Here is a 27,316-nt window from a genome sequence, read left to right as displayed (position 1 = left end):
AGCAGACTCATTGCCTTCCTTCCCACACTAGATCCAGAGTCGTGGAAATGGGTTCATCTTGCACACAGCACAGAGCACATAGGAATTACTCCACAAACATGTGGCATCATCAGGTCATTCACAGAAGCCAGACTGAGAGAGAGCTTCCTTAGGTCAGGAAGGAGAAAGATTCCTTTATATTTGCAATGTTTTAATTTGTAACATTGTAATGTGAACAGGGAGTACACTATTTTTATCAAAATTGTGTTCTGAAGGTTTTCAAAAATCGCGAAATCTCAGAGTAGAGAAAAATCAACCTCTGTGAACCTGTCACTTGCTTGAAAGCTTATCAACTCGTATACCGTCTGGCTTTGTTTATCCTCACACCAACACCCCAAGAATTAACCAGCTGAGATGGCTGAGAGCTCATCATTTCAGCTGTAAATATTTCAGTTTCTCTTACAGATGAGAGATTTTTGGAACACAAACACAATAACGTTATCACACACAAAAATAAAAATATCTTTCCTGTAATCAACTATCTGGTCAGTATCCAAAGTCTCCCAGTTTTCTCAAGGTTATTTCCTGGTTTTACATTTTATTTGAGTCAGGATTTTAATAAAACCCTTCTTTTGCAATTGGTTGATGTTTCTGAAGTCACTTTTCATCTCTGTAGTTCATGCATCTTGGGGTTTTGGTGGGAAATACGTGTGTGTTTATGTGTCTACACCGATGTGTGAATTCTTTCTTTCCTGGATGGCAGTGCCCTGGCAGGGGCTACCTGCTCTATAGGCTCAGGCCCAGCTGCCCCTTTAGGACAAGTCAGTAAAAACACGACTGAGTGGGTAAACTAGTGATTGTCTGAGACCATGGACCTCAGAACCATACGGGCCCAGATGTCACCCTGAGCAGCAAGGGAGAGTGGGAGTCATTCAGTGGCCAGGATTAAGGTCCATTATCCTGGCAAACCAGAGCTCAACCGTGATCCATCAGGTCCAGCCAGGGAGAAATGGCCACAATGTACCGGACAGAAAGGCTGGGGGAGTTCTAGGGAATTTCTGCCCGAAAGGAATCATATAAGGAAGTGCGGGGATGCTGGAAATCCTAGTTCACAGGGAGCGGTGAGGTTTATGGAACAAAGTCCTGTTGTAGCTTTAAAAGCTGCATCGTGAATCTTTCCCTCTGGAAACAAGCAGGAAAAGGACTTCCAAGGTCATGGGCCAGGATCCCAGGAGGATTCCAATCTAGGCAAAGGGTGAACAGGGAGCCCTAGAGGCAGCCTGATGGGGATGTCCTGTCAGTCCTTCGTCCATCTGCACATGGTCTTCCTCTGGCTTTGTCATTTCCACAAATAAACTTTTATCTTTTTACATTTTTTCCTCATTTCGTGTTGATGCAAATCCAGAGACTGATTAGAAAACTGCAAGTTCCAATATTTGACCAAAAGAAACCTCAACAAGAGAAGCAGAAAACATTCCTTCTTCTTCAAAAGCTGTAGAAAGACAGCCACTGTCCTGGGGAAGGACATGGTCCTGGTAAGTGCTATTTGAAAGACACCCACATGTCACTGGTTGTTGCTCTGCCTGGGAAAGTCCCTCCAGCCTCTAAATCCAGGGAAATTTGAGGGCCCAGGTGAACCACACTGAAATGCACCTGTGCTCTGAGGAAGGAGGACTTGAGGGTGTCATTAGGTAGCCAGGGAGGAGACGGGTCCTCCCCCCTCCCTTCTGCCACATACAATAAGCTGTGACGATACACGAGTTCTTATTTCAAGATGGAATGTGAGATTCTGTGTCTCGTTTACATGAGCATAAGCAGTGAAAGAACCACACCACAACACCCAGGCTGTGACAGAAGCAGGATATAACGTAAGAGTCAAATCTACCATTTACTATCAAAGAAATAATATTGCTCCTCCCCAATGGGTTAACAGTCGCTGGGGTGGAGATGTCAGGGAGTTGGAGAGGGTCGTGCCCTCCCTCTGGGGCTTTAGGGGAAACCAGGGAAAGTCTTAGGATGTCCTCCTTCACTCAGGGGGGAAGAGCTGGCCCAGTGCACCCCGAGGGCCCCAGTGTCCCTGTTGGTCACGAGGAGCTGCACTTGTGGTCTCCAGAGTGTGACGGCTCCTTGCCATGGACGTGGCAGCTGAATAGAAGAAACAGACTATTTTGGGGTGCCTCTCTGAGATTCATGGCACACCTCCCTGCCCCCCTGCACTCTGATCCAAACCCTGTGCCGAGTGCTCAGTCCATCAACAGCACCCCGTTTGTCCCTGATGGGGGAGGCATCATTTAGCATCACCCATTTCAGAGGAGGCAACTGAGTCCCAGAGAGGAGAGGGGGGTGGCCTGTCCCAGGCCTGCTCAGCAGTGGAGCTGGGATCCAGGCCCATGCTTAGCCTGAAGCTGTACTGAGCCCCTGGATTCAGTCGCTGCTGGTCCCAACACTCACTCGGCCCTGAACTGGAGGATGTCCCGTTCCTCTTTCTCTTGAAGAGCCGCATTTTGCTCGCCTTCTGATGTGCGGGCTCCAGCTGGCAGGAGAGGCAGTAACTAAGGACAGAGAGGCCTGTGAGCTACCAGGAGCCACACCTCAGGTGCCCCTCCCAGAGCCTGCCAGCAGCTGAGTCCTGGTGCCCCATGGGTCACCATGCAATGAGGTCTGGGGCTGATCAGCGAGCCAGGCCACAGGCTCTGGAGCCGGCCATCAGAGAGAGTCTGCCCTGCCCTCACCCAACTCCTGTCCCCTCACCTCTCACGGACACTGATGGGCTCCATGGCCTGGAACCAGGCCCCAAATCGCTCGTCGGGCTCCAGGTCATAAGCATTTGCAGCCTGCTGGAGCAGCTGGATCCTCCGGATGACTTTGAGTTTCTGGGAGGAAGGACAGGATGCAGACAGGGCTTGGGTGGGGAACGCTGCCAGGGACTTGAGCGGAGTGAGGATCTGGTCTGGGGTCTGTGCTCACTCGGGAACCCTCCTTCCTTCCCACTCCATTCAGGACTTGCCTGTCCTCACAGTGGGCTTGAATTAGTTCCTCATCCAGGAAGGTGTCCTTGATGCCAGCCCCTCCCGCACCCGCCAACGTGATGGGATCCCCAGCTTTGTGGATCTGACTCTCCCAATAAATGTAAGACCCAAGGGATGAGGCCAGAGAAAGTCTTGCCAGGCGAGGTCTCTGATTTCCACATCCCCACCCTCCCCATAGCTGCTCACGTCACACCATTTCTGGAAGTTGACCCGATTTCCCTGGAAGGGAGACAGCCAATGTCCATCAGTAACCTCCCCCTAAGCCCATAACCAGCCCTTATCTCACCCCTTCTCAGGCTGCAGGAATGTCAGGGCCCAGCAGAGGGCAGACCTTCCACAAAGAGAACTTGACACTGGGCCAGGCTCTGGTCTCCAGAGCAGGAGGGACAGGGGAGCTGAGGCCAGAGACCTTGTGGCCCACCCCTTTCTGATGACAAACAGGGAGACTGAGGCCTCAGGCGGGAAGGGACAGCTGGACCACAGATGTGCTTCCTGACTTGCAGGGGCTGATGGCACTCCACCATGGGTAGGGCCTGAGGGGGAGGCTGAGTCCAGCTCAGACACAGCCTCCTGCAGCTCTGCAGGCAGGCAGCTCTGAGCTTCCCCAGTCCGGGGAGCCTGGATGGGGGGCTTACGCGGAGCCTCTGTTCACGCATCGCTAAGATGGGCCTGACTTCCCAGCTCCCAGGGGTGGCCATGGGGCTCTCATGAGAGGAGGTTTGCCAGGTACTGAGAGCTCAGGGCCCAGTGCAAGGTTCTTGCCTGCCAAACCTCAGGATCCTCACCTCCAGGCTCACTCACTTCCAGATCATCCTCCATCCCAATGTCCAGCAGCTTCAGGTGATTGAGGAACGTGCCCAGGAAGGGGACGAGACCCTGTGTCATCAGGGTGGGAGTGGTGATGAGTCCCAGCTCTCAGCTGTCCCCATGGACCCTCCCTCAAATCCCTTCACCCCAGCCTCCTGCCCACCACAGACTCCCACAGAGAGCAGCCTAGAACCCTCAGCAGCCTCCCCCCAGTTGCCCCCTCCAGGACCACCCAACTTCCGCAGTCACCTCCCAGGGGTGGCTTTTGGCAAATCCCAGGGTGTGTGGTCCCTGCCCCTGCCCTCCCTAATCCATCCTGGGCCCAGCCCTTCCAGGCCTCCTGCTGGTCACTTCCAAGGCAGGCATTTCAGGCTCTGGGGCTCCAGGAGCTGGGCTGGAGGAGGAGGGACCCCTCTCTTGGTGGAGGCCTCCAGCCGTGAGCAGGGAGCCCCATCCTCTGACACCTGGACCCTCCCCCTCAAGCCCCCTCACCTGCTGCTGCTGCCTCTCCTGGGCTCCCTGGGGGTCCATCTCCAGGGTGGCCCTCACAGAGGTCACCTCCTGCAGGGTCAAGGACAGGCTCAGGGAGGCCATGCTCCCTTCCCCGTGTCTCCCAGGCCTGTGATCCTGGACCCTGGACATCTGGTGTGTATGGCTGCTCCCATTCCAGAGTGCTCTGATTCTAGATCAATCCCAGCTCCCACACTCCTTCCTCTGTGCCCTCAGGCCTGCCCAGGCCCCTAAGCCTCTCTCCTCATCTGAAAGTGTGAGGAGAACTCTCCCTGCCTCCCAGGGTCCCCTGAGGACTGAGTGTCATCTGACTGTCACCAGTGCTGTCCCCTCCCCCCTCGAGGAGGAGGAGCACAAAGCTCCTGCACATCCCTCTCCCCCTTGTACCTCATCACCCCTGTGAGGCCTGCACCACAGATCATCTCCCTCCATTTCCCAGATGAGGAGACCGAGGCCCATAGAGGGGCAGTGACTTGCTCAGTGGCCCACAGAAGAGACCGCTCCCTCTCCCAGCCAGAGGCCCTGGCCCCCGGCCTTCACTCCTCCTCCAGACACACCTCTGACCAAGGTTCTGTCCTCTGGACTCTCAGGGTGTGTCCAAGCCCTCAGTCAGGCTGAGCCATGGATAGGGAGGGACACGATGTCTCAGGGGGCCTGTCCAAGTGGCTTCTGCCTGTCCCAGCCCCCTGGGGTTTTCTGACTCCAGGCTGGACCTGAGGCCAAGCCAAAGGCCTCAGCTCCCTAGGATCCTCTCAGGATGGTCCCTGCACAGAACTCCTCCTTCATTCACTCAGGAAGGGAAACCTAGTGTCACATCTGAGTGACAGTGTACGGGGTAACCAGGGCACTGGGTGATGGTGACATTTGCATCCTTTTTTACTTGGAAACTTCTAATGTCCTGTCAGGAAGGTCCATTAAGAATCTGTAGGTTCCCTGATACTTCTCATTGCCATCTGGGGCGTATCCTTGTCAACAAGGTACCGGGGGAGACTCACTGGTTTGTCAGCAGTGACCACTATCAGGGTAGAGTGCAGAGTCCCAGAAAGCACACAGTTTTGTCCCAGATCTACCATTTGTCCCAAGGCTGGCCAGCCCCTGTGTCCACCTGGCCTGTGTGACAGCACAGTGCCCATCCCTGGGGCAGGCAGGGTGCCCTCCCCTGAGAGGTGCAGTGAAGACAGAAGGAGCAGCAGGGGCCTGGCTTCCTGAGGACACACTGGGCTGCTTTAGGAAGAAAGGAACCCCCACCCACTCCATCCACCCGCCAGCCTGGAGGATGATGAGGGCCAGCTGATGGGTCCGCATGGAAGCCAGACACCTGCTCATTCTGCCAGCTCCTCACCTCTTGGAACAGTCCAGGCGACACCACTGTATCCCGTGACCAAGGCCTCCTGCCCCAAACAGTCCCCACCTGCCCCTGCAGCTCACACCCCCGCTTCCTGTCCAGCTGGACAAGACAGACCGTTATATCTCAGGGAACCTTAAGTGAAAAACTTACCAAAGCACATCCTGCCTGGTCCCTCCCCACCTCACCTCCCGTCCTTCCAGATCTCCAGCCTCCACTCACCTCCTTGAGAAGCTTCCTGCTCTCCCGCTGGTCCGTTTTCATCAAGTTTTTAAATTTTCGAGCATTCTTCCTGAGGCGGGAAAACAGGAAAGAAACACTCTGTGGTGGTTTAAGGGTAAATCTCTTTTGTTTGAAAATCCAGAGGATCCAGACAGCCTGGATGAGGGTTTTCACTGTGTCCTCTGAGCCCTGAGGTGTCTGGGACTGGGGAGGGGGCTCTCCTGTTGTCACCTGGGGCCTCCATTCTCTTATCTTCTCAGCAGATGTGTTTTAAATAGTCTTCATTTCACATGGACACAGAGTTCTGTTGCTGCAAACACTTGAAAATCTTCAATTTGGTTCAAGCCCTGATCTGTCACTTAGGGAAACTGATTCCTGAGGCAGAACCACTGGCCTAAGTTTCCAGAAAGACTCCAAGCCTGCCAACCAGGTCAGACCCTATCCCCAGGGTTCGCTGTCTCTCAGCTGACTGAGAGGCAATGGTAGCCCTGTGGGGGGTGTCCGGTCCACCCAGGTGGTGACGCATGGAGAGAGGCCTACCCACCTGGACACGCGTCTCCATGTCTTTTTTAAATGATGAACGGAGGGGCTCTGCAGAGCCCAGAGGATTGCATGGAGTGAAGAAAGGTTCCTCAGGCCTTGGCATTCCTGGGGAGGGGAAGAGAATGAGCTGTGAGGGGGAGCTGGAGCCCTGCTTCCTCTGGCTTCTGTCCCCTCATTGACGTCTCCTGTCCTGGATGAGACAGAGGCTCAGGGAACCCGGGAAAGGCACAGCTGGAACCTGATGAGGAACACTCCCAGGGAGGAGGATTTTAGCTCAAGCCAAGAAAGGAGCCCAGGAAGGGGTGGGCTTCCCACCACTGGGACCTGGAGTCAGGTCAGTGAGGCCCTGGCAGGAGGAGCCTAAGGATTGTGTAAAGGCTCAGACCACAGACTTCAAACATGAGAGCTGAGAAAGGAGAAGGGGCAGTTCCCCCGACTCCAGAGGGGCTCCCAGGGCCTCCCACATCTTACCTTGGCCACCTGGATCCAGAACTCCACCACCCTGGCCCTGTCCTGGGCCATCATGCTCGGGTCCCCAATGCAGGTGGTGACAATACATTCGACCACTCTGTTAAAGTGGGTCATGGTGGCATGGATGGTGGGTGCCAGGTGCTCATTGGCCCTGTTGTCCCACTGGGACCAGATGGAGTCCAGGAAGTGGCGGGGCATCACTTTCTTGAAGAGCTCCTGGGGAAGACAGGGAGTGTCACCCAGCCCTGCCATAGCCCAGCTCAGCATCCGCAGCCCCCAGTCCCAGGCCCGGTCAGTGGTGAGAGCTGGAGCTCAGGAAGCTGAGAATGTGGCTGAGGCTTGTGGGAGTCCCTGGGTGTTGCCTGTGTCCCCTGAGGGCACCCAGCACAGGATGACCCAGGACCCGATACTGTGGCGCAAGGAAGTGGCATTTGCTCGCCACCCAGTCTCACTTCCTCCAAGCACCAGAACTCGGCTCCTGCTTGACCATCTCAAGGGGCATCTTTCACCCATTCTGACCATCCTGGGGTCTGACTCCTCTTTCAGATGCACATTCCCCCAAGGCAGCAACAACCACGGGCTTCGGGCTTTGTTTGTTTGTCTGCCATGTAGTCATGTACACATGAGGTGCCTAATAAGTGCTGAGGCTGTTGAGGACTCCTGGGCAAATGAGTGTTCTACCCAAGGACCTGATAGCACTTCAGTGAGCTCCCCTCCCCCACCAAAGCGCAGACTCTGCCCAACTTCCTCTCTGCTCCACCTCATCCACATGCACAGCCACTCTGCATGGCAGCTGCTCTCAAAGTCCATCCCTACTGTCCACATGAGGACAGCAAAGGCTTGGGAGTTAAGAAGGCTGCTCAGGTCACATGAGGGTAAGTGGGGAAGGAAGAGGTTGGACCGAGATCATGGGATTCTGGATCAGGAAATGGCAGGTCTGGGGCAGCTGATGGCACAGGGAAGGCCGGCCCCACCTGCCCTGAGAGCCCCACTGCTCACCACATCCATCAGTGTCAACTGCTCTGCCACCAGCCGGGGAGGGAACTCCAAGAAGTCAGGCTTCTCCTCCCTCAGCAGCTTCTTGGTGGTCACGTCCCTGGGACAGGCGGGCTCTGGGGCTGGATCTGGCTCTGCTGTTATCTCTCCAGGTGGAGGGAGGATTCTCCCTGGAGCCAATGGTCCAGCTGGCTCCAGCTCAGGAGCTGGCACTGGGGCTGGAGCTGATGGTGGTGGTGGCTCTGGCCCTGGAGGGACTGATGGAGGTGACACTGGCTCCAGCTCTAGCACAGGTAGTGGAAGTAGAGCTGAAGCTGGATCTAGCCGTGGAGCTGGCCCTTGCTCTGGCTCTGGAGCTGGAGGGAGCTCTGGAGATGGTACTGCAGCCGGAGAAAGAAACTGTCACTCAAGTTAGTCTTCTGCTGTGCCTTTCAAAGACAGGAAAGACCCCACTGGCTTTAAGGGCACCCAGCCTATGAACCCCCTGCAAATCTTCTTGCAAGACCTCCATCCTCTCACCTGCCAGCTCTGCCTCAGTGGGCTGTGGATGCTCCAGCTGGACCTGGAGAAGGTAAGCACGGACCTTGAGCTCCGAGCCAGGCAAGCTGACATGCAGAGAGGCCAGCTTCATCCTGAAGCAGGGATAGTGCAGGAGCTCCCAGAAATCCTGCCCTGGATCCAGGCAGGTTCCCACCAGATAAGAGGTGGCCCTGGGGGAGGCAATTGGGCAACAGAGTCAAAGGCCTAGGCTTTCCCTCCACAATTCTCACCCCAGGCACCCTTGTTTGGGACTGGGTACCTATGCCTGCCACTTCCCATCCAGTGAGGAAGCCCATCACAGCCCCAACCCCTGTGAGGCTGTTCTGGCAGTGGCAGGCCTGTTTATACAGCAGGTTGAACACAGAGTCTGTTGTGACTCTCTTCCCGAAGGGCGGGGACACAGCCCAGCCTAGCCCTCCATGCACTTGTGCAACTGGACTGAGCACTGAGACAGATTGATGAGCAGGTTGCTCACACACCTCCTGTCTTGGGCCTGGAGGTGGAGGTCAGAAGAGGTGGATGTGGAGAAGGGGAGGCAGATTAAGATGGGTTTGTGGTGGGAATGGGTGTCTTGGGGACAACTCAGCCAAGCCACCCCTCTGCTTCCCAGGGGTCCTGGCATCCATCCATAGCTTTTTGACTCCTGTCCGCCTGGAGTGGAAGCCACCATACCTCAGCCTTCCCATGGGAATCAAAAATATGTGAGATGCAGCATTCTGACAGGCCCGCCCCAGCCACAGCCCCCAACTCTCCCCCCACAGCTTGTTCTGTAGGGACAGGAGATCCTCTTTCTGGACCCAAAGACCACCTACTTTTTTAGACGGTCCTGCACTCTGCCCTCCTGTGTGGAATAAGGGAAGATGCCTCCAGCTGTAAAGGAGGCTATGAGGGCATCCCTTGGGATGGACGATGGAGGACAGGACCTGCGAATGATGTCTAATGTAACTGTCTGACTCTCAGACGACAATTGAGGCCCAGCAATTGTGTCTGCTTCATTCACTGAGTTTACTAAGTGTCTCCAAAAGTGCTGCAGGTAGTTGCTGCTTAAGCTACATGGCTGCATGAATGAAGTCCAACAGAACCATCCCAGACACCTGAGTGGGCTTGGGGCCCCTCTGCTGCCCCAGAGATCCTTAATTGGCTACCCCAAGGAAAAGGTCCAGGACCAGCTGGATGGAATCTCCAACTCTTTGACAGGGTGGTTTCCATGTGTTTTTCCAAACTCAGAAAGGCCACATCCCAGAGATTGGTGAGGCAGACTACTTTTCATGGGAAAGAGAGAAATAATAATCATGAACAACCACAGCATGTCCACAGCCTTCTCTGCAGAGGCCGGAATAAGGTAAGCACCCACCATGTCTGATCCGATTAGTCCCTACAAGATCCCCATGAAATTTATCCCTGCCCCCCCCCTTTTCAGAGGAGCAAACTGAGGCTCAGGGACATGCGGGTACTTTCCCAAGACACAGAGCTGGCAGTGGGCAGAGTCTCCACTGTGCTGAGGAGGGAGTGGGCACTCACCTAGTAAACAGCTGGTCCAAGACCTGGTGGGATGTGTCTAAGGCCGAGTAGTTGACCATGATGGTGGTGAAGGTGGAGATGTTCCTATTCAGGAAAGCTGGTGCCATGGACTGTGTCAGCTTCTCCATCATGCCTGCCTGGAGGGCACGCATCCTGCAGGCCTCATTTAAATTCACAGGGGACTCATGCTCACTCTGGGGGAGAGGAGGAGGCACATACAGTCAGTGATATCACAGTGAAGCACCAGGAGGACTGAGGTGACTTTCTACCCTCCTGTGTAGCTGGTGGGGAGGAGTGGAGGTCCAGATTCCTTTGGGAGTAGGACTGTGGGGAACTCTAGTGAGAAAACCCTGCTGGGGGAGTCCCAGGGGAGACTCAGATTTGAGTCTGCATTCTAGTACTGCCTTGGTCATCTCAGATTCCTGGGTGTGAAGACTCCTCTGCACACACACTCACCTCAGACCAGCCATGGTCATTGATGGAGTGGTGCACCTGTGTCCTCTCCAGGGAGAGGGTGAACTGGAAACCATCCACCAGCTCCTCGACCATCTCCTGGGTGCAGCTCTGCAAAGACAGTGCCCAGCAGTCAGGCCAGGAGGTATCAGGGGCCTACGTGGACTTCACCACAGGGGGAAACCCCACCACAGATCAGGCAGAGGGGCATCTGCATAGACTCCACCAGGGAAGGATTGCAAGGACACTGCGAGGGCCTGGGACTCACATGTGGATAGAGAAGCTTGGTCCCCAGGACTCACCTTCCTCTCCTGCAGCCAAGATCTTGAGTATGAACATGACAAACCGCCAGACTTCCACCATCTAGCTTCCTGCTCCTGCCCAGGCTGGGTCCTCCTCATCCCCAGCTTCCCTAACTCCACCTCCCACACACACACACACAATGAGGGTCAAGGGATGTGGGGTTGTCCTTTTGGGATCACAGCTGTGGCCTGACCTACAGTGGCCTTCCCTGGGCTACGCTGTTACCTGATGGATCCTCCTGCCAAAGGGCCACAGGCATTGGAGGTGAGGGCTGAGCCAATGTCTAAAGCCACTAAGGAGGCTCCCATTCTCGGCTTTCCGCGGGCCGGAGCCTCGGAAAGTCACGGGACAACACGAGAACATCCTGCTGTGTCGAGTGTCTCCACTCAAATGAGCTGGACAGGAGGCTGTGGTTACAATGTGGGTGCCTGGTAACCAGAGTTCTAAGTTCTGTTGGGGGCTGTCACCAAGGAAGTGAGGTCACTTCTCCAAGGTTCTATTACCTGGGGCCCTTCCTTCAATCAGCCCCACCCAAAGCCCCCTCTAGGCTGTTGGCTGCTCTCCCTCCTTGCCCACGTCATCTCCATCACTGTACACAAATATCCATCACCACCCTCCCCACAGCTACTTGGGAATGGAACCAGGGGCCCAGCTTTGAGGAGACAGAGCTGAGGTCAGACCTCTTTTTTCCTACCAGTTCTGTGTCCTGGAAAAGCTGCTGTGCCTCTCAAGATCTCCCCAGTCTCCCAACCTGCACAATGAGGATTTGGCTAAACACAGCTTCCTAGGGACCTCGTCAAGTGTACATGTGATAATACGTACAACACCTGTGGGCTGGTGTCACATGTGTCTAATGCAGAGATGTGTCTAATTAGAAATGGAGGAATTACAAGAAGGAGTAGGACTTCACATGGAATACCACTCAGAGCCTCTCTGGGTTCCAGGTGTGGCATCTTGGGAAAGTCACTGCCCCTCTGGGCCTCATTTTCAGGTTTCCACCTTTAGGGGTTGAAATTAGAGGAAATTCAGACATTGTGATCCACTGGCGTTAACCCTTCTACGGTCCCCTGTTTTACTCAGAATCAGTCCCAAGAGCCTCATGTTGGCCTATGTGGTGGGAGCCTCCACAAGGGTCCCAATGCTCCCCGCCTCCTCGAGTGCACATCCTTGGGTCACCACTAAGTGATCAGTACCTGGCTTCTGAACAACAGAATACAGCCAAGGTGATGGGATGTCACTTCCAATTTTTAATTACAAAACTTCTGTCACTTCCCGCTTACTGACTTTCTTGGGTTCCCTCCTTATCTCCTTCGTTCTGTTTCCATCTCCCTCTCTCCCTCCCTCTCTCCCTCTCTCCCTCTCTCTCTGTCAAATCACTGGAACTGGGAGAGCAAGTGCTGATGTTTTCAGTTGCACTATGTAGAGGCTCCTAGGAGAGAACTGAGGGAGTGTCCAGCCAACAGACAGACAGGAACTCAGGCTCTGAGTCCAAACGGATCCTGACAAAACCCATGTGAGTGATCTTGGATGGGAATCCTCCCCCAGTTGAGCCCTGTTGAGACCACAGCCCCTGCTTCACAGAGACCTTGAGGCAGAAGCACCCAGCTAAGCGATGCCTGATGCTTGGCTCACAGAATTTGTGAGATGTTACATATTTGTACTTTATAGGTGGCAGGTTTTGGAGTCATGTTGTCACAGAGGAAGAGAAAGTAACACAGTCTACCATGTCCCAGGATCCAGCCCGATCACCCTCCTCTCTCTGCTCCTCTCTCCCCTCCTCTCTCTTCTTAGGCTCCCTCCAGCCACACTGGCCACATTTCTGACCTTCCCTGGTCAAACTCACTTCTTCATGTGAGTCTCTGCACCAGGGAACCTTCTCCCTGACACACTAACTGTTCCCAGACATAGGCAGGGGTGCTTACACTTGTCATTCTGGTCACAGCAAATGTCACCTCAGGGAGGCCTTTCAGAACCTCCTAGCACAGTCTCTACCATCACAGATCTCACATCCAGAAGAGCATTACATGATTTCTCCTCCTTCCTCCCACTGAGATAAAGTGAGTCTATGAGGAAGGGCTGTCTGCTTTGGCTGAAGCAGAGGCAACTCCTTCCGGTTACACCAGGCACATGACTGTCTCTTCCAGGCCAAATTTTTCCCACCACAAGACCACTGTTTAAGGAAACCATCATTCCCTCTCTTTCACAGGTCTGGTTTCCCCAAGAACACAGTGGTCCCTGTACTGAATCACTAGCCCATAAATCCACAGCCAGAAGATGAGCACCAGGTTGAAACACCACCAGAATCCTGAACCAGAGTTCAGTTACTGCTGAGACCTTCCTGTCAATGTTGTCATTCAATGGTGACCCCTGAGGGCACTTTTCTCCTGAGACCCACTCCCAGCCTGTCCTCGGCTTCTTAGAGTAACACTGAGATTTCCTCAGAGTGCTCCCAGGCTGGGCAAGGAATTTTCTGAAATGTTCTCTGTATTCATTTTCAAAGACGGTGGATATTGGTAGAAGCCATTTGGGTGCATATATGCAGTAGTTTCTATGCAGATATTCTATTTTTCAGACACAGAAAAAATAGCGTGGCTATTGAATGTATCAAGAAAATGGATAATTGATCAAATTTTTTCATGATGTGAAGTCTTTAGAGAGCAAAGATCATGGTTAAGAGCACAGACTATGGAGCCAACATCTTATGTCCAAATTCCAGCTCAATCCTTTACTAGATATTTGTATTGGCCAAGTTACTTACCTCGTGGGTGCCACAGTTTCTTCATCTCTCAGTTGGCAATAATGATAAGATACCTACTTTGTAAGTTTATGGAGAGTATTAAAGTAGTTAATGTTTGAAAAATGCTTGAAACACCAATTGTATTACAAGTGCTGTATCTATATATTATAAACAAAACTTAGAAATTCTTGTGACACTGTCTGTAATCCCCAGAGGGTGAGACTATTGCCTGGATGTATGTAGAAAGCACTCCATGACATATGATGAATAAATGAAGGAATGACATTGGCGAATGCATTACCAATGTCACCTATGTCACCCTACAGGCATTCCCAAGCTGAACCACATGCAGACATTCCTGCTCGGTCCTGCATCACGTTTCTTGGAGGCATCACTGGGGCTTCTTGGACCCTGGTAACCATGCCCACTAAAGGCTCTTTTCTGTCAGCAAACCCCAGTCTTTGTCCAATTGCTTCAGCTCACAGGGTCTGCACTCTGATCCTTGTCTTCACTCGAGGGAGAAGTGCCATCCCCAGAGCTGGGCACAAGCAGAGCCTGAGCCTTGGAGAAAATGTTTCCCTGGCCTGGGGCAGGTAGAAGAGCGCAGGGACAGAGTGGGATTTGGGAAAATCCTCCAGGTGTTGTCAGAAGGGATGGAGGCAGGGGATGTGTCAGCAAGGACTGGTCTGGTTGGTGGGCCTTGGTGGTTAAACAGTAGGGGGGGCTGGGAAGTTCTGTAGGTCCTAGAATAATACAATCAATATGACGGTCATGAAATCAGAATCAGCCTAATTAAGGCCCAATTAACCCAATGTCAGCTGTTCCCTGACTGACTCTCTAATCCAGTAGTGACTTATAATAAGGGTATTCATGTTCTATCATCTCCTTTTCATTGATTGGCTAGAGTAATTATTCCTTACATAGCCTGTGTATTTTTTTTAATTTAATTTAATTTATTTATTTTTCCCTCAAAGCCCCAGTAGATAGTTGTATGTCATAATTGCACATCCTTCTAGTTGCTGTATGTGGGACGCGGTCTCAGCATGGCCGGAGATGCGGTGTGTTGGTGCGCACCCGGGATCCGAACCCGGGCCGCCAGCAGCGGAGCACGCGCACTTAACCGCTCAGCCACAGAGCCGGCCCAAGCCTGTGTATTTTTACATAGTAAAGAAAAAGTGAGTTTTAAAACAACCCTCCTTGGAAAAGTCTCCCTAACATATTGAATTAATAACAGAAGCCACGACAGGAAATTCACCACATATCTTGAGCTTTAGTCTCTGGTTTTAGATCTTCCTAACTGGTAAATTACCTTGACTTCTGCCTTCTTTCTTGAGATTAGTCAACTTAGGACTAAGTAAGAGTGCAACCTCATGCCTTGTGAGAAGTGGTGGGACTCTAGGAAGAGGTTTGTTTCATTCTGTCAGTGTGTGTGTGTGTGTGTGTGTGAGTGTGTGTGTGTGTGTGTGTGTGTATGACAGTTTTTGCTGCATCTTGCAGTGTGGGCCAGTGTAGACTCCTTTTCTAGGGAAAAAATTTCCCTAACCACTTTCTCTGGACTTTATTTTCACTGATGGCTTCACCGGCACTGTCCAATAGTAACATTAAGCACTCTATATTATGGAATTTAAATTTCTTTTTAGTAGCCACATTTTAAAAAATGAAAACAAACAGGTGAAACTAATTTTAATAGTATATTTTAACCCACTATAACCAAGATATTATCAATTGTGGGTACAGTCTATACAAAACTTCATAATGAGAGAGTTTACATTTTTTTCCTGGGTTTCATAAATCCAGTGTGTACTTCCCACTTACAGCACACTCTCCATTTGTAAGTTGAGTTTTTTCAGACATACATTCTCTGTACTGAGATTTAATGTTCACAGTTGTCAAATAAGAGTCACTAGGAGTGGGATGGATGATAATTTCACTACTGATTTAAGCTCTAATGGAGCTATGAACACCAACTGGTCAATGGGTTAATCAAATGAATAGTCATATAGTACAGAAGAATGGTATGATTTGGGATTTAGAAAAAGACTGGGGACCATGTGTCCTGACAGGGAGCACCAGTGATTTTGTTGTTGAGAGTGACAAGGACAAAAAGAGAATAAAGTCATACTCATAAGTGTCTAACAACATGGGGGAGAACAAATGACCTGCAGTAGTCCTGAGTTTTGACCTCGAGCTTTCTGTTCTTGACGCAAATCTCTTTGATGATGTCCCAGGACACAGGTCAGATTAATCCCCACAGGGAGAGAGGGAGGGTAGAAGTACAAGTCATCTGACATAATTGTCCTGGGAAGGCAGGCTTCATTTATCACTCTGATCCACTTTCACAATTTATTTTTATAGGGTAAGAGGAAAAGAAGTATGATGGTCAAATCATCATAGAGGAAGCGACATGATTGTGGAAACCAATCCAAACCAAAGCCTGGTTTGAGCATCTCCATCCCTTTGAGGATGTCCAGTTACATATTCAAGAGGCCAGTTACTAGAATCACATCCTATCCTGGCAATGAGGTCAGATGCCATCAATGGGAGGAAACCTTGTAGCAGCCCCAAAACCTCTGCTGGCAGAAGAGACTGCAAAGTCTCCAGGCCTGCAGAGTGCAGGAGAACTGTTAAGTCCTTTGGATCTTGTCAAAGCCCTGCCGAACCTTGCACCTAGTTGCACAGGTGCATCCCTGCCAGGTGTGCTCGCAGGTGGTCTGAACTCCAGTCCCATGCCCATCCCTGCCTGGTCTTCAGATTCGGCAGAGACGATCTCAGGAGCTGGTCTGTACATCCCACAGCTCCTTTGCAAACAACTTCTGGTGACTGAGGAGGATATCAGGAAACAGGAAGGGAAAGTGAAGACGGCAAGAGAGAGACTGGCGGTAGCACTGATGCAGACAGACTCGCTAGCGAGGCAGGGAGAGTGAGGGGCCAAGAATGACGTCCCGACAAACACGATGAAGAAAAGAGAAGATGGTGCAGTTGACATGCAGCTCACACTACATTAATGCCTCTGCAGGGGTCCTGATGTCTTCATGCTTTGAGCTCTTGAAATTTTAATATATACCAATACTTTTCTTTTCTTTGATTCCTGTGCATGACAGAGAAGATACAGACAGTGATCCTTCTGAGGTGAGAGATTGGGTTTCAGGTGAGGAGAGAAAGGAGATCTTTCCTTCTCATTTTCCTTTCCTGAGTGTTATGTATTTGTATTTTAAGATCAACAGAGAGTTATCACAGTCAGGGGATTCTTTAGAGTTTTGCCCTCACAGTCACAGAGAAAACATACCTAGTCCAAATGGATTGTCCTTTTTGTGTAATATTCCAATAGATTCCAACATAATATTTCACTAAAGAGCTATCATATCTGTCTTCTCAAAAAAGACACCTACTTCTGGGTCTCTATTTTTCTGTTATTTGTTGCATGTTGAATCACAGTTGCATATAATGAAATACTGGATTTTCCCTTCTTTTAGATTTATATGTGTTGGAAATTTGATTCATGAAAATTGATATGCCATTGTGGTATCATGCTGTCAGGAGAACGACTGTTTTCAGCATCACAAGTCTCACAATAAGCCAGTGTGTTGGGATTTGTCTATTTGCCTGATCGAGTATGTTGCACTCTTCAAATCCTCTTTATCATACTTACTTTTGTCCCACAGATTTATCAGTTTCTGAGAGCAATGTGTTAAACAATAATAGAGTATCTTAGTATTTATATCTTCCCTAAGAAATGAGTTATTTTTTAGCTAAATCTTCTCTCTTCTATTTTTCCATGTGGTAATCATCTGGAATTTTGGTTCAAATGTGTTTTTAATGTCTTGTTTTAAAACTAATACTAAATTAGACAAACTGTTTATTTCCTTTCCTCGTGACTCCTGTTATATTTTCCTGGGTTCACATTTCTTCTTCCTGATGTACATTCTTTACCGGTTCTTTCACTGCAGGCCTGTGGGAGGTCAACTTTGAGTCTGTTTGTAGGTCAGATAACGTCTTTCTTTCTTTAACACATAGTTTCAATAGGTGTTTAATTTAGCTTTGTAGTAATTTTTTTCCTTCTTTGTCAAGTTATTTAATATTTCTGAACCTCCATATCTTTAGCTTAAAATGGGAATAAAACCCTAAAAATGGTGACTGTAACTGAGACAATACATGCAGATCTTGTCAGTCATGTTGCTTAGCAGAAATTAAATAGTCAATAATGATAACTATTATTAGTCATTATCATGATATTATTATAATAATTTAATATATCATCATAATATATTAATGTATAATAAAGTACAGTGTATAATGTATAATGTATGCAATGTATAATAATAATATATTAATATTATTAACCATTATAATCTTCAGAGTGTACATTCTCAGAGAATCACTGCTTAAGATTGAGAATGTGAAGCTCACACACAAAAAGTCTGAGAGAGGGGCATGACTGTGACTTTAATTCTCAGCCCTTGGGTATCTTCAGCTGTGGTTGTCTGCACAGTGTGTACAGATAATGTAATCTGTTCCCATAGACCCACCGCAGAACAGCACAGCCTGCCTCATGCCTGGGATTCTCTGGGCTGCTTTTTGGGGACCCTCTGCTGTGAGGCTAGTTGGACTCTGTACAGAGAAAGATGAAAAAAGACTCTTTCTTTTCCCTGAGATTTCTTCCCCCGAGTTTTATTCACTTTTACATCCAGAGCAGACACTCTCTTCCCAGAGCCTTGGTGTTGCTCTGGGATTCAGGCTTTCCAGACACCTAGTCATTTCAGCTCCCAAGTCCCAAGGTGACTGCAGAGTCATGGCTGACCCACTCCTCCCATCTAGGCCTGTTTCCTGTTATGGAGGACCCATGAGTGGGGAGAGGAGCCATCGAGGGAGATTGATCTGGAAGTCCTGGTGAGTCTGAGCTTCAGAGAATGAAGCAGAAAAGGGGAACCTGAGACTGCCAGGGCTTCAGTGGGGGAGGAATATGGAGGAAGTGAGAGGGGTGTGATGGCTGCACAGAGTCAAGGGGAGGGATGTTCCAAAGTTTCCTACGACGGGAAACCTTGCACTGAAGTGGGGATTCAATTTTACATGATGGCAATGTCTGTGCTGGTTTCACCAATTCTGGTGTCCCTGAGGGATGAACTGGTGTGACACCACAGGACAGAAGTTGCAGTCACTTTCATGACTTAAGGAAGGTGAAACCTTTCAGCTTAGTCCCTTGCGAGCCAGTTAGGGGCCAAGTCTAGAAAGGCTCGGAGCCTGTGTCCGTCCAATGTGGTTTCGTTCTGTTCCAGCCAAGCCCCTCTGGACCCCAGCTGGGAAAATAGGACCTCAGATCTAGTCAGATCTAGTCATCACACCTTCCGTAGGTCACCATGAGGCAGGTAATAGCCCAGGCATCGTCACTGGACCTCATAGTCGCCCTCCTTCTTCCACTGGCAGACAGTGACTTGTGAGGTACGGAGAGCGCATCAGAATGGTCCAGTCAGCTGCCCAGTATGGGAGACTCCAGGGGAAGGAGATGCCAAAGCCACAGAGACCCGATGCCTCCTGTGTCTCCCTCTTCCTTTTGTCCACTTAATTTTCACCCTCAGTCCTTCTTTTTCTTCCCTTTTCCCTCTTTCGGCTCTCTCTCCCTCTCTTTCCCCTACATGTTCTAGCTTAATTGAGGTATTAATGACATACAGTAAATAAACTGCATACATTCAAAGTGAACAATTTGATACATTTTGATTATAACTTATTGAACCATCACCACAATCAAGAAAAGGAACTCCCATCCTCCCCAAATTTCCTCATGGTCATTTTAATTCCTCCTTCCCTACAGTTTGCAAACACATTCTCATTCCCAGGCAACCAGTGATCTGGTATATGTTCCTATCGATTTTCCTGTATTTTCCAAGAATTTTTATAAATGGGATCATATACTATGTACTCATTTTTTACTGGCTTCTTTCACTCAGCATAATTATTTTGAGATTTATGCTTGTCATTGCATGTACTATGAATTCATTCCTATCCCCAACCCTTCCCTGGCAGCACTGTGCACATGCCCGAGCGCTTCCCAGGTTGGCGTGAGAGCCAACAGTACTGCTGCATCCCCAAAAGTAGGAATGTGCCCTGGTGCAACTCTGGGAGGGGTTGGCAGCAGCCCTGGACCCGCACATGAATGCTTTCCTGGATGGTTGGAAAGCCCACCGTGCCACGGCAGTCCCAATGATTGGCCAATGCTCAGACCCGTGAAGAAGCCCCACCCACCAAGCAGAGAGGCTGGCATGAGCATAAGAAAAGGCAGCAGCAGATATACGCGCACATGCAAATGCTTTCCCAGATGGCACAAACACCCATAGTAGTGCTGTGGTCACACAACTGGGTATGTGCCTCCGTGTGGCGGGAGCTCTGAGCCCAGTGTGAATGCTTTTCCAGCTGGTTGGAACACCCACTGTACCCACACAACTTCCAGCATATGGGGGGGATCAGAAACACAGCTCATGCTTCCCCCCCAGTGGTAGCAGGTGGAATCTGCGACCTGATACTACCACAAATACGCAGGCAAAAGATTAGTTCATCAAACACCATAAGAAACTACAGTAACAATTCAGAGCAGAAGGAAATGACAAATCTCCAGAAACCAACCTTGAAGCCACAGAAATTTACAACCTAAATGACAGAGAATTCAAAATAACTGTCATAAAGAAACTCATCAAGTTATAAGAATATTCAGACAGTTCGATGAACTCAGGAATAAAATTAATGAGGAAAAGGAATACTTCATCAAAGAGACTGATATTATTTAAAAAAAAAACAAGCAGAAATTCTGGATATGAAGAACATAATTAATGAGATAAAAAAGAATCTAGAAGCCTTAAAAAATAGAGCTGATATTATGGATGAAAGAAATAATGATTTAGAGGATAGAAATATAGAAATGCTTCCAGTGGAGGAGGAGAGAGAACTCAGATTTTTAAAAAATGAAGGAATTCTTGGAGAAATATATGACTCAATTATAAAAAGCAACATAAGAATTATACGTATTCCAGAGGGAGAAGAGAGGGAGAAAGGAGCAGAGAGCTTGTTCAAAGAAATAATAGCTGAGAACTTCCCAAACCTGGGGAAGAACCGGACTTACAAATACATGAAGCCAACAGAACGCCTAATTACATCAATGCTAAAAGACCTTCTCCAAAGCTTATAACAGTAAAATTGGCAAAAGCCAATGACAAAGAAAAAATATTAAGGGAAGCAAGACAGAAGAAAATAACCTACAAAGGAACCCCTATCAGGCTTTCAGCATATTTCTTGGCAGAAACTTTACAGGCTAGGAGAGAATGGAATGATATATTAAAAATACTGAAAGACAAAAACTTTCAGCCAAGAATACTCTATCCAGTGAAATGATCCTTATGATACAATGGAGAAATAAACGTTTTCCCAGATAAACAAAGGCTGAGGGAGTTCATCACCACTAGATCTCCCATACAAGCAATGATCAAGAACGCCCTCATACCTGAAACAAAAAGAAGGCAAATGTCTACAAAGCTTTGAGCAAAGAGATAAATAGACAAAATCAGAAAGCTACAGCTCTGTTTCACAACAGGGTAGCAAATACTTAATTATAACTTCAAAGAAGAAGGGAAGGAAAGCATCAAAAGTAACTATAAACACTTGACCTTAGTCACAAACGCACAACACAAAAATGAATAACTTGTGACAACAATAACTCAGAAGGAGAAGAGGAAAGGGATGGAACCTGCTTACGCTAATGGAGATAAGAGGCTATCAGAAGATGGACTATCTCATCTATGAGATCTTCATACAAACCTCACAGTAACCAGCAAACAAAAAATCAGAGCAGAGCCATAGATCATAAAAAAAGAGAAAACCTCCACAGAAAACCCCCAAAATGAAATGATAGTCAGAAACACAAAGGAAGAGAAACAATGGAAATATAGATTAGGTGGGATTAAGCCTTCATGTATCAATAATCACTCTAAATGTAAATCGATTGAATTCTCCAATCAAGAGACACAGAGAGGTGGGGTGGATTAGAAAACAAGACCCAACAATATGCTGCCTCCAGGAAACACATCTCAGCTCTAAAGACAAACAGACTCAGAATGAAGGGATGGGAGACAATACTGCAAGCAAATGGCAAATAAAACAAAGTAGGTGGTGCCATACTTATATCAGACAAAGCAGACTTCAAGATAAAAAAGACTATGAGAGACAAAGGGGCAGTATATAACGATAAAGGGGACTTTCCACCAAGAGGACGTAACACTTATAAAGATATATGCACCTAACACAGCAGCACAAAAGAATATAAAGCAACTATTAATAGACGTAAAGGGAGAAATTAACAGCAACACAGTAATAGCAGGGGACCTGAACACCCCACTTACATCCATGGATAGATCATGCAGAGAAAGGCAACAAGTAAATAGTGGAATTAAATGAAACATATGATCAGATGAACTTAATCCATATATAGAGAGCATACCCTCCCAAAACAGCAGAATACACATTCTTCTTAAGTGCACATGGAACATTCTCAAAGATACACCATATGTTGTGAAACAAGGCAAGCCTGAATAAATTTAAGATTGAAATCATATCAAGCTTCTTTCTGACCGCAATGCTATGACACTAGAAATCAACTACAAGAAAAAAGATGGGGAAGTCACAAAAATGTGGAGACTAAAGAACACACGACTGAAGAACCATTGGATCAATGAACAAATCAAAGGAGAAATCAAATAATACCTGAAGACAAAGGAAAATGAAAAGACAACAAAACAACTCTTATGGGATGCAGTAAAAGCAGTTCTAAGAAGGAAATTCATAGCAATACAAGCGCACCTCAACAAACAAGAAAAATACCAAATAAGTAACCTTAAACTACACCTAATAGAACCAGAAAATGAAGAACAAATGAAGCCCAAAGTCAGCAGAATGAGGGAAATAATAAAAATTAGAGCAGAAATAAATGAAATAGAGACTAAAAGAACAGTAGAAAGGATCAATGAAACAAAGAGCTGGTTCTTTGAGAAGATAAACAAAACTGACAGACCCTTAGCCAGACTCACTAAGAAAAAACAAGAGAAGTCTCAAAGACATAAAATCAGAAATGAAAGAGGAGAAATTACAAGAGATACCACAGAAATCCAAAGGACAATAAGAGAATACACTGAACAACTTACATGCCACCAAAGTGGATAACCTAAAAGAAATAGATAAATTCTTAGATTCATACAACCTCCCAAAACTGAATCAAGAAGAAATAGAGAAAATGAACAGACCAATCACAAGTAAAGAGATCAAAATGGTCATCAAAAACCTCCCAAAAAACAAAAGTCCAGGACCAGATGGCTTCTCTGGAGAATTCTACCAAATATTCAAACAAGATTTAATACCTACGCTTCTCAAACTATTCCAAACAGTTGAAGAAGACGGAACACTTCCTAATTCATTCTATGAGGCCAACATCACCCTGACAGCAAAAGCAGACAAGGACAGCACAAAGAAGGAAAATTACAGGCCAATATCACTGATGAACACAGATGCAAAAGTCATCAACTAAATATCAGCAAATCGAACACAGCAATATATGAAAAGGATCATATACCATGATCAAGTGGAATTTATACCAAGGATGCAGGGATAGTTCAACATCTGCAAATCAATCAATGTGATACACCACATTAACAAAATGAGGAATAAAAATCACATGATCCTCTCCATAGATGCAGAGAAAGCATTTGACAAGATCCAACATCCATTTATGATAAAAACTCTCAATAAAATGGGTATAGAAGGAAAGTACCTCAACACAATAAAGGCCATATATCACAAACCCACAGCGAACATCATACTTAATGGTGAAAAACTTAAAGCCCTTTCTCTGAGAACAGGAAGAAGACAAAGGTGCCCACTCTCGCCACTCCCATTCAACATAGTACTGGAGGTTTTGGCCAGAGCAATTAGGCTGGAAAAAGAAACAAAAGGAATCCAAATTGGAAAGGAAGAAATGAAACTCTTGCTGTTTGCAGATGACATGATTGTAAATATAGAAAACCCTAAAGAATCCATCAGAAAACTATTAGAAATAATCAACAACTACAGCAAAGTTGCAGCGTACAAAATCAACTTACAAAAATCAGTTGCATTTCTATACTCTAATAATGAACTAACAGAAAGAGAACTCAAGAATACAATCCCATTTACAATTGCAACAAAAAGAAAAAAGTGTCTAGGGATAAATTTAACCAAAGAGGTTAAAGACCCATACAATGAAAACTATAAGACATTATTGAAAGAAATCAATGATGACCTAAAGTAATGGGAAGATATTCCATGCACATGGGTTGGAAGAATAAACACAGTTAAAAGGTCCACATTACCTAAAGTAATCTATAGATTCAATGCAATCCCAATCAGAATCCCAATGACATTCTTCATAGAAATAGAACACAGAATCCTAAAATGTATATGGAATAACAAAAGACCTCGAATAGCCAAAGCAATCCTGAGAAGAAAGAACAAAGCTGGAGGCATCACAATCCTAACTTGAAAATATATTACACAGCTATAGTAATCAAAATGGCATGGTGCTGGCACAAAAACAGACTCATAGATCAATGGAACAGAACCGAAAGCCCAGAAAGAAAACTACACATCTGTAGTCAGTTAATCTCTGACAAAGGAGCCAAGATCATACAATGGAGAAAGGAAAGTCTCTTCAATAAATGCTGTTGGGAAAACTGGACAGCCACATGCAAAAGAATGAAAGTAGATCATTATCTTCCACCATACACAAAAATTAACTCGAAATGGATAAAAGACTTGAATCTAAGACCTGAAACCATAAAACTCCTAGAAGAAAATATATGCAGTACAGTCTTTGACATCGGTCTTAGCAGCATCATTTCTAATACCATGTCTACTCAGGCAAGGGAAACAAAAGGAAAAATATATAAATGGGACTACATGAGACTAAAAGGCTTCTGCAAGGCAAAGGAAACGATGAACAAAACAAAAAGACAACCCACCAACTAGGAGAAAATATTTGCAAATCATATATCTGACAAGGGGTTAATCTGCAAAATATATAAACAACTCATACAACCCAACAACAAAAAACAGACAATCCAATCTAAAAATGGGCAGAGGATATGAACAGACATTTTTCCAAAGAAGATATACAGAAGGCCAACAGACACATGAAAAGATGTATAACATCACTAATTATTAGGGATATTCAAATCAAAACTACAATGACAGATCACCTTACACCTGTCAGAATGGCTATAATTCCCAAGACAAAAAATAACAAATGTTGGAGAGGATAAGGAGAAAAGGGCACCCTCACACACTGCTGGTGGGAATGCAAACTGGTGCAGCCACCAGGGAAAACAGTATGGAGATTTCTCAAAAAATTAAAAATAGAAATATCATACCTTCCAGCTATCCCACTACTGGGTATTTATCCAAAGAACTTGAAATCAACAATTCAAAGAGATTTATGCACCCCTGTGTTCACTGCAGCATTATTCACAATAGCCAAGACATGGAAGCAACCTAAGTGCCCTGCTACAGATGAATGGATAAAGATGATGTGGTATATATTATATACAATGGAATACTACTCAGCCAGAAAAAAAAGACAAGATCGTCCTGTTTGCAACAACCTGGATGGACCTTGAGGGTATGATGTTAAATGAAATAAGCCAGACAAAGACAAATATGCATGATTTCACTCATATGTAGAAGATAAACAAACACAGGGATAAAGAGAACAGATTAGTGGTTACCAGAGAGGAACAGGGCTGGGGGTTGAGTGAAAGAGTTAAAGGGGCACATAGGCATAGTGATGGATAAAAGTTGGACTATTGGTGGTGAGCACGATGCAGTCTATACAGAAATTCACAAATGATAATGAACACCCAAAATTACACAGTGTTATAACCCTTTATAATTTAAATAAAATAATTAAAAAAGAAAAAATATAATTCATTCCTTTTAATGGTTGAATAGTATTCCATTGTGGGGATATACCACACTTTGTGTATCCGTTCACCAGCAGATGGACATTTGGGTTGTTTTCCGTTTTTGTCTACTATAAATAGGTTGTTATCAACATGTGTGTACAAGTCTGTGTATAGTCATATGTGTTTATTTCCCTTGGATGGATTCCTAGGAGAGGAATGGCTGGGTAGATGTATGTAATTATTAAAGACACATCCAAGCTATTTTTCACCAGCACTCGATGAGAGTTTCAGCGACTTGACATCTTCAACAACACTTGCTATAGTCAGTCTTTTTAATTTTAGCCATTCTCAAGTGTGGTGGAATCTCATGATGACTGTCACTTACATTTCCCCAATGACTCATGTTGTGAAGGAGAAGGCAAGCCACGCACAGACTGGGAGAAAACATCTGCAAAACATATCCCTAGAAAAGGACGTGTATTTATAATATACAAAGAGCTCTTACAACCCAATAGTAAGAAGACAAGCAACACGTCATGGCTTACCAGGAGACAGCAGATCAGGCCTGTGATGAGCACCAGGATTCCCGCCAAGCAGATGAGGATGAGGGCCCAGAAGGGGAGGTCTGGGGAGACAAATGGTGGGGTGAGCCACCTCCTGTCATTGCCCCAGGGCTCCTGCTGACCCCACTGTGCCTCAACCATCCTTGACAAGGGTTGGCCAACTTTCCTCATCATCCAAGACCCTGTGAGCATGGTTCTCTTCGATGAGGCACAGCATCAAGATACTCGCCCCCTACTGTGGGCTGGGGCTTCCTGCAGGCTTACCAGGCTTCTCAGTCAAGGTGTCATCTCTGTTGGGAGAATATTCTGGAAGTGAATGAAATGGAGAATACATGTGAGTGTGTTTCACTCTTTTTAATAAAACTTTTCAGACACAGAAAAATAAAGGGAACAGTCTCATAAACATCCATCATCTAGATTTAACAATGTACATTCCATCCAACTAAAACAATATTTCATCAATGTATAAATTATTAACACTTGCCACCCTTGATTCATCCCATGTTTTCAATGAAATATTAAAGTCAAGTAGACATCATGATGTTTCACCCCATTTTAGTTTCCACCTCTAAAAAGTGAGCACACTTTGCTACAAAATCCAAGGCCATTATCACGGAACAAAAGTGTAATAAATTAAACCAAATTCATACCCCTGGGCACAGAGGACTGAATTTGGGCTGGACTTTCTTATGACGGTCGGGGGGAGAATGGGTCATCACAGTTGGCAAGCCTATGTGATCTCTCTAAATTTGTAAATTCCCACTCAAAAGTGTTCTTCCCTGCCTAGAAACACACCATCCCCTTTTCCTTTATCTATCTGCTGAATATTCATTTTCTAGGATTAACCTACCATGTAATTTCCTACAGGAAGTCTTCTTTGATTACCGCCTCCAAGAATGAGTTTGTTCATATGAAATAATTGATAAGTTTCAATTCTCTATTCTTGTTATTGCCAGCTACAACATAAACTCCAGGAGGGTAGGACACACAGCACCCAGTGGGCATGGGGGGAGGGGTGCAGGTCCCCCTACTTGTACCTCTATCCAGACAAACTCTTAGGGGAGTGCTGTCTGATATGGAGCAGCAACAAGTCTCTTTTTGAATTAAAATTAATTTTAGTTAAATAAAATAAAAAATCTAGTACCTCAGTAACATTAAAAATCAGTAACAATAAAAACCAGTCACAATACCATCCTTCGAGCACTCAACAGCCACATGCGGCTATGCACTGAACAGCACAGATATAGAACATTCCACCACTGCAGAAAGTTCTAGCGCATTGGTGCTCATCTAGAGCGGGACTTGGCAAACTACAGCCTGTGGATCAGGAA

The 27,316-nt window shown here is 47.0% G+C and overlaps 1 protein-coding gene across 1 annotated transcript; it reads right to left on the bottom strand.

Moving 5' to 3' along the window:
- Positions 1-240: 240 nt before the first annotated feature.
- Positions 241-7,997, bottom strand: LOC131394470 (ral guanine nucleotide dissociation stimulator-like). Its single transcript, XM_058525843.1, has 9 exons — positions 7,906-7,997; positions 6,907-7,122; positions 6,437-6,540; positions 5,893-5,962; positions 4,308-4,376; positions 3,810-3,884; positions 2,731-2,852; positions 2,431-2,531; positions 241-2,124 (listed from the first exon to the last, which is right to left on the bottom strand). Exons 1-9 carry the CDS (start codon positions 7,912-7,914, stop codon positions 2,006-2,008), a joined length of 885 nt encoding a protein of 294 aa, XP_058381826.1. The 5' UTR covers positions 7,915-7,997; the 3' UTR covers positions 241-2,005.
- Between the last annotated feature and the right edge of the window lie 19,319 nt (positions 7,998-27,316).

This window comes from Diceros bicornis, chromosome 30 (assembly GCF_020826845.1).
Source record: "Diceros bicornis minor isolate mBicDic1 chromosome 30, mDicBic1.mat.cur, whole genome shotgun sequence".
In the NCBI taxonomy this organism is placed as follows: Eukaryota; Metazoa; Chordata; class Mammalia; order Perissodactyla; family Rhinocerotidae; genus Diceros; species Diceros bicornis.
Note: the sequence above shows the minus strand (reverse complement) of the source record. Positions and strands in the feature narration are given on the sequence as shown.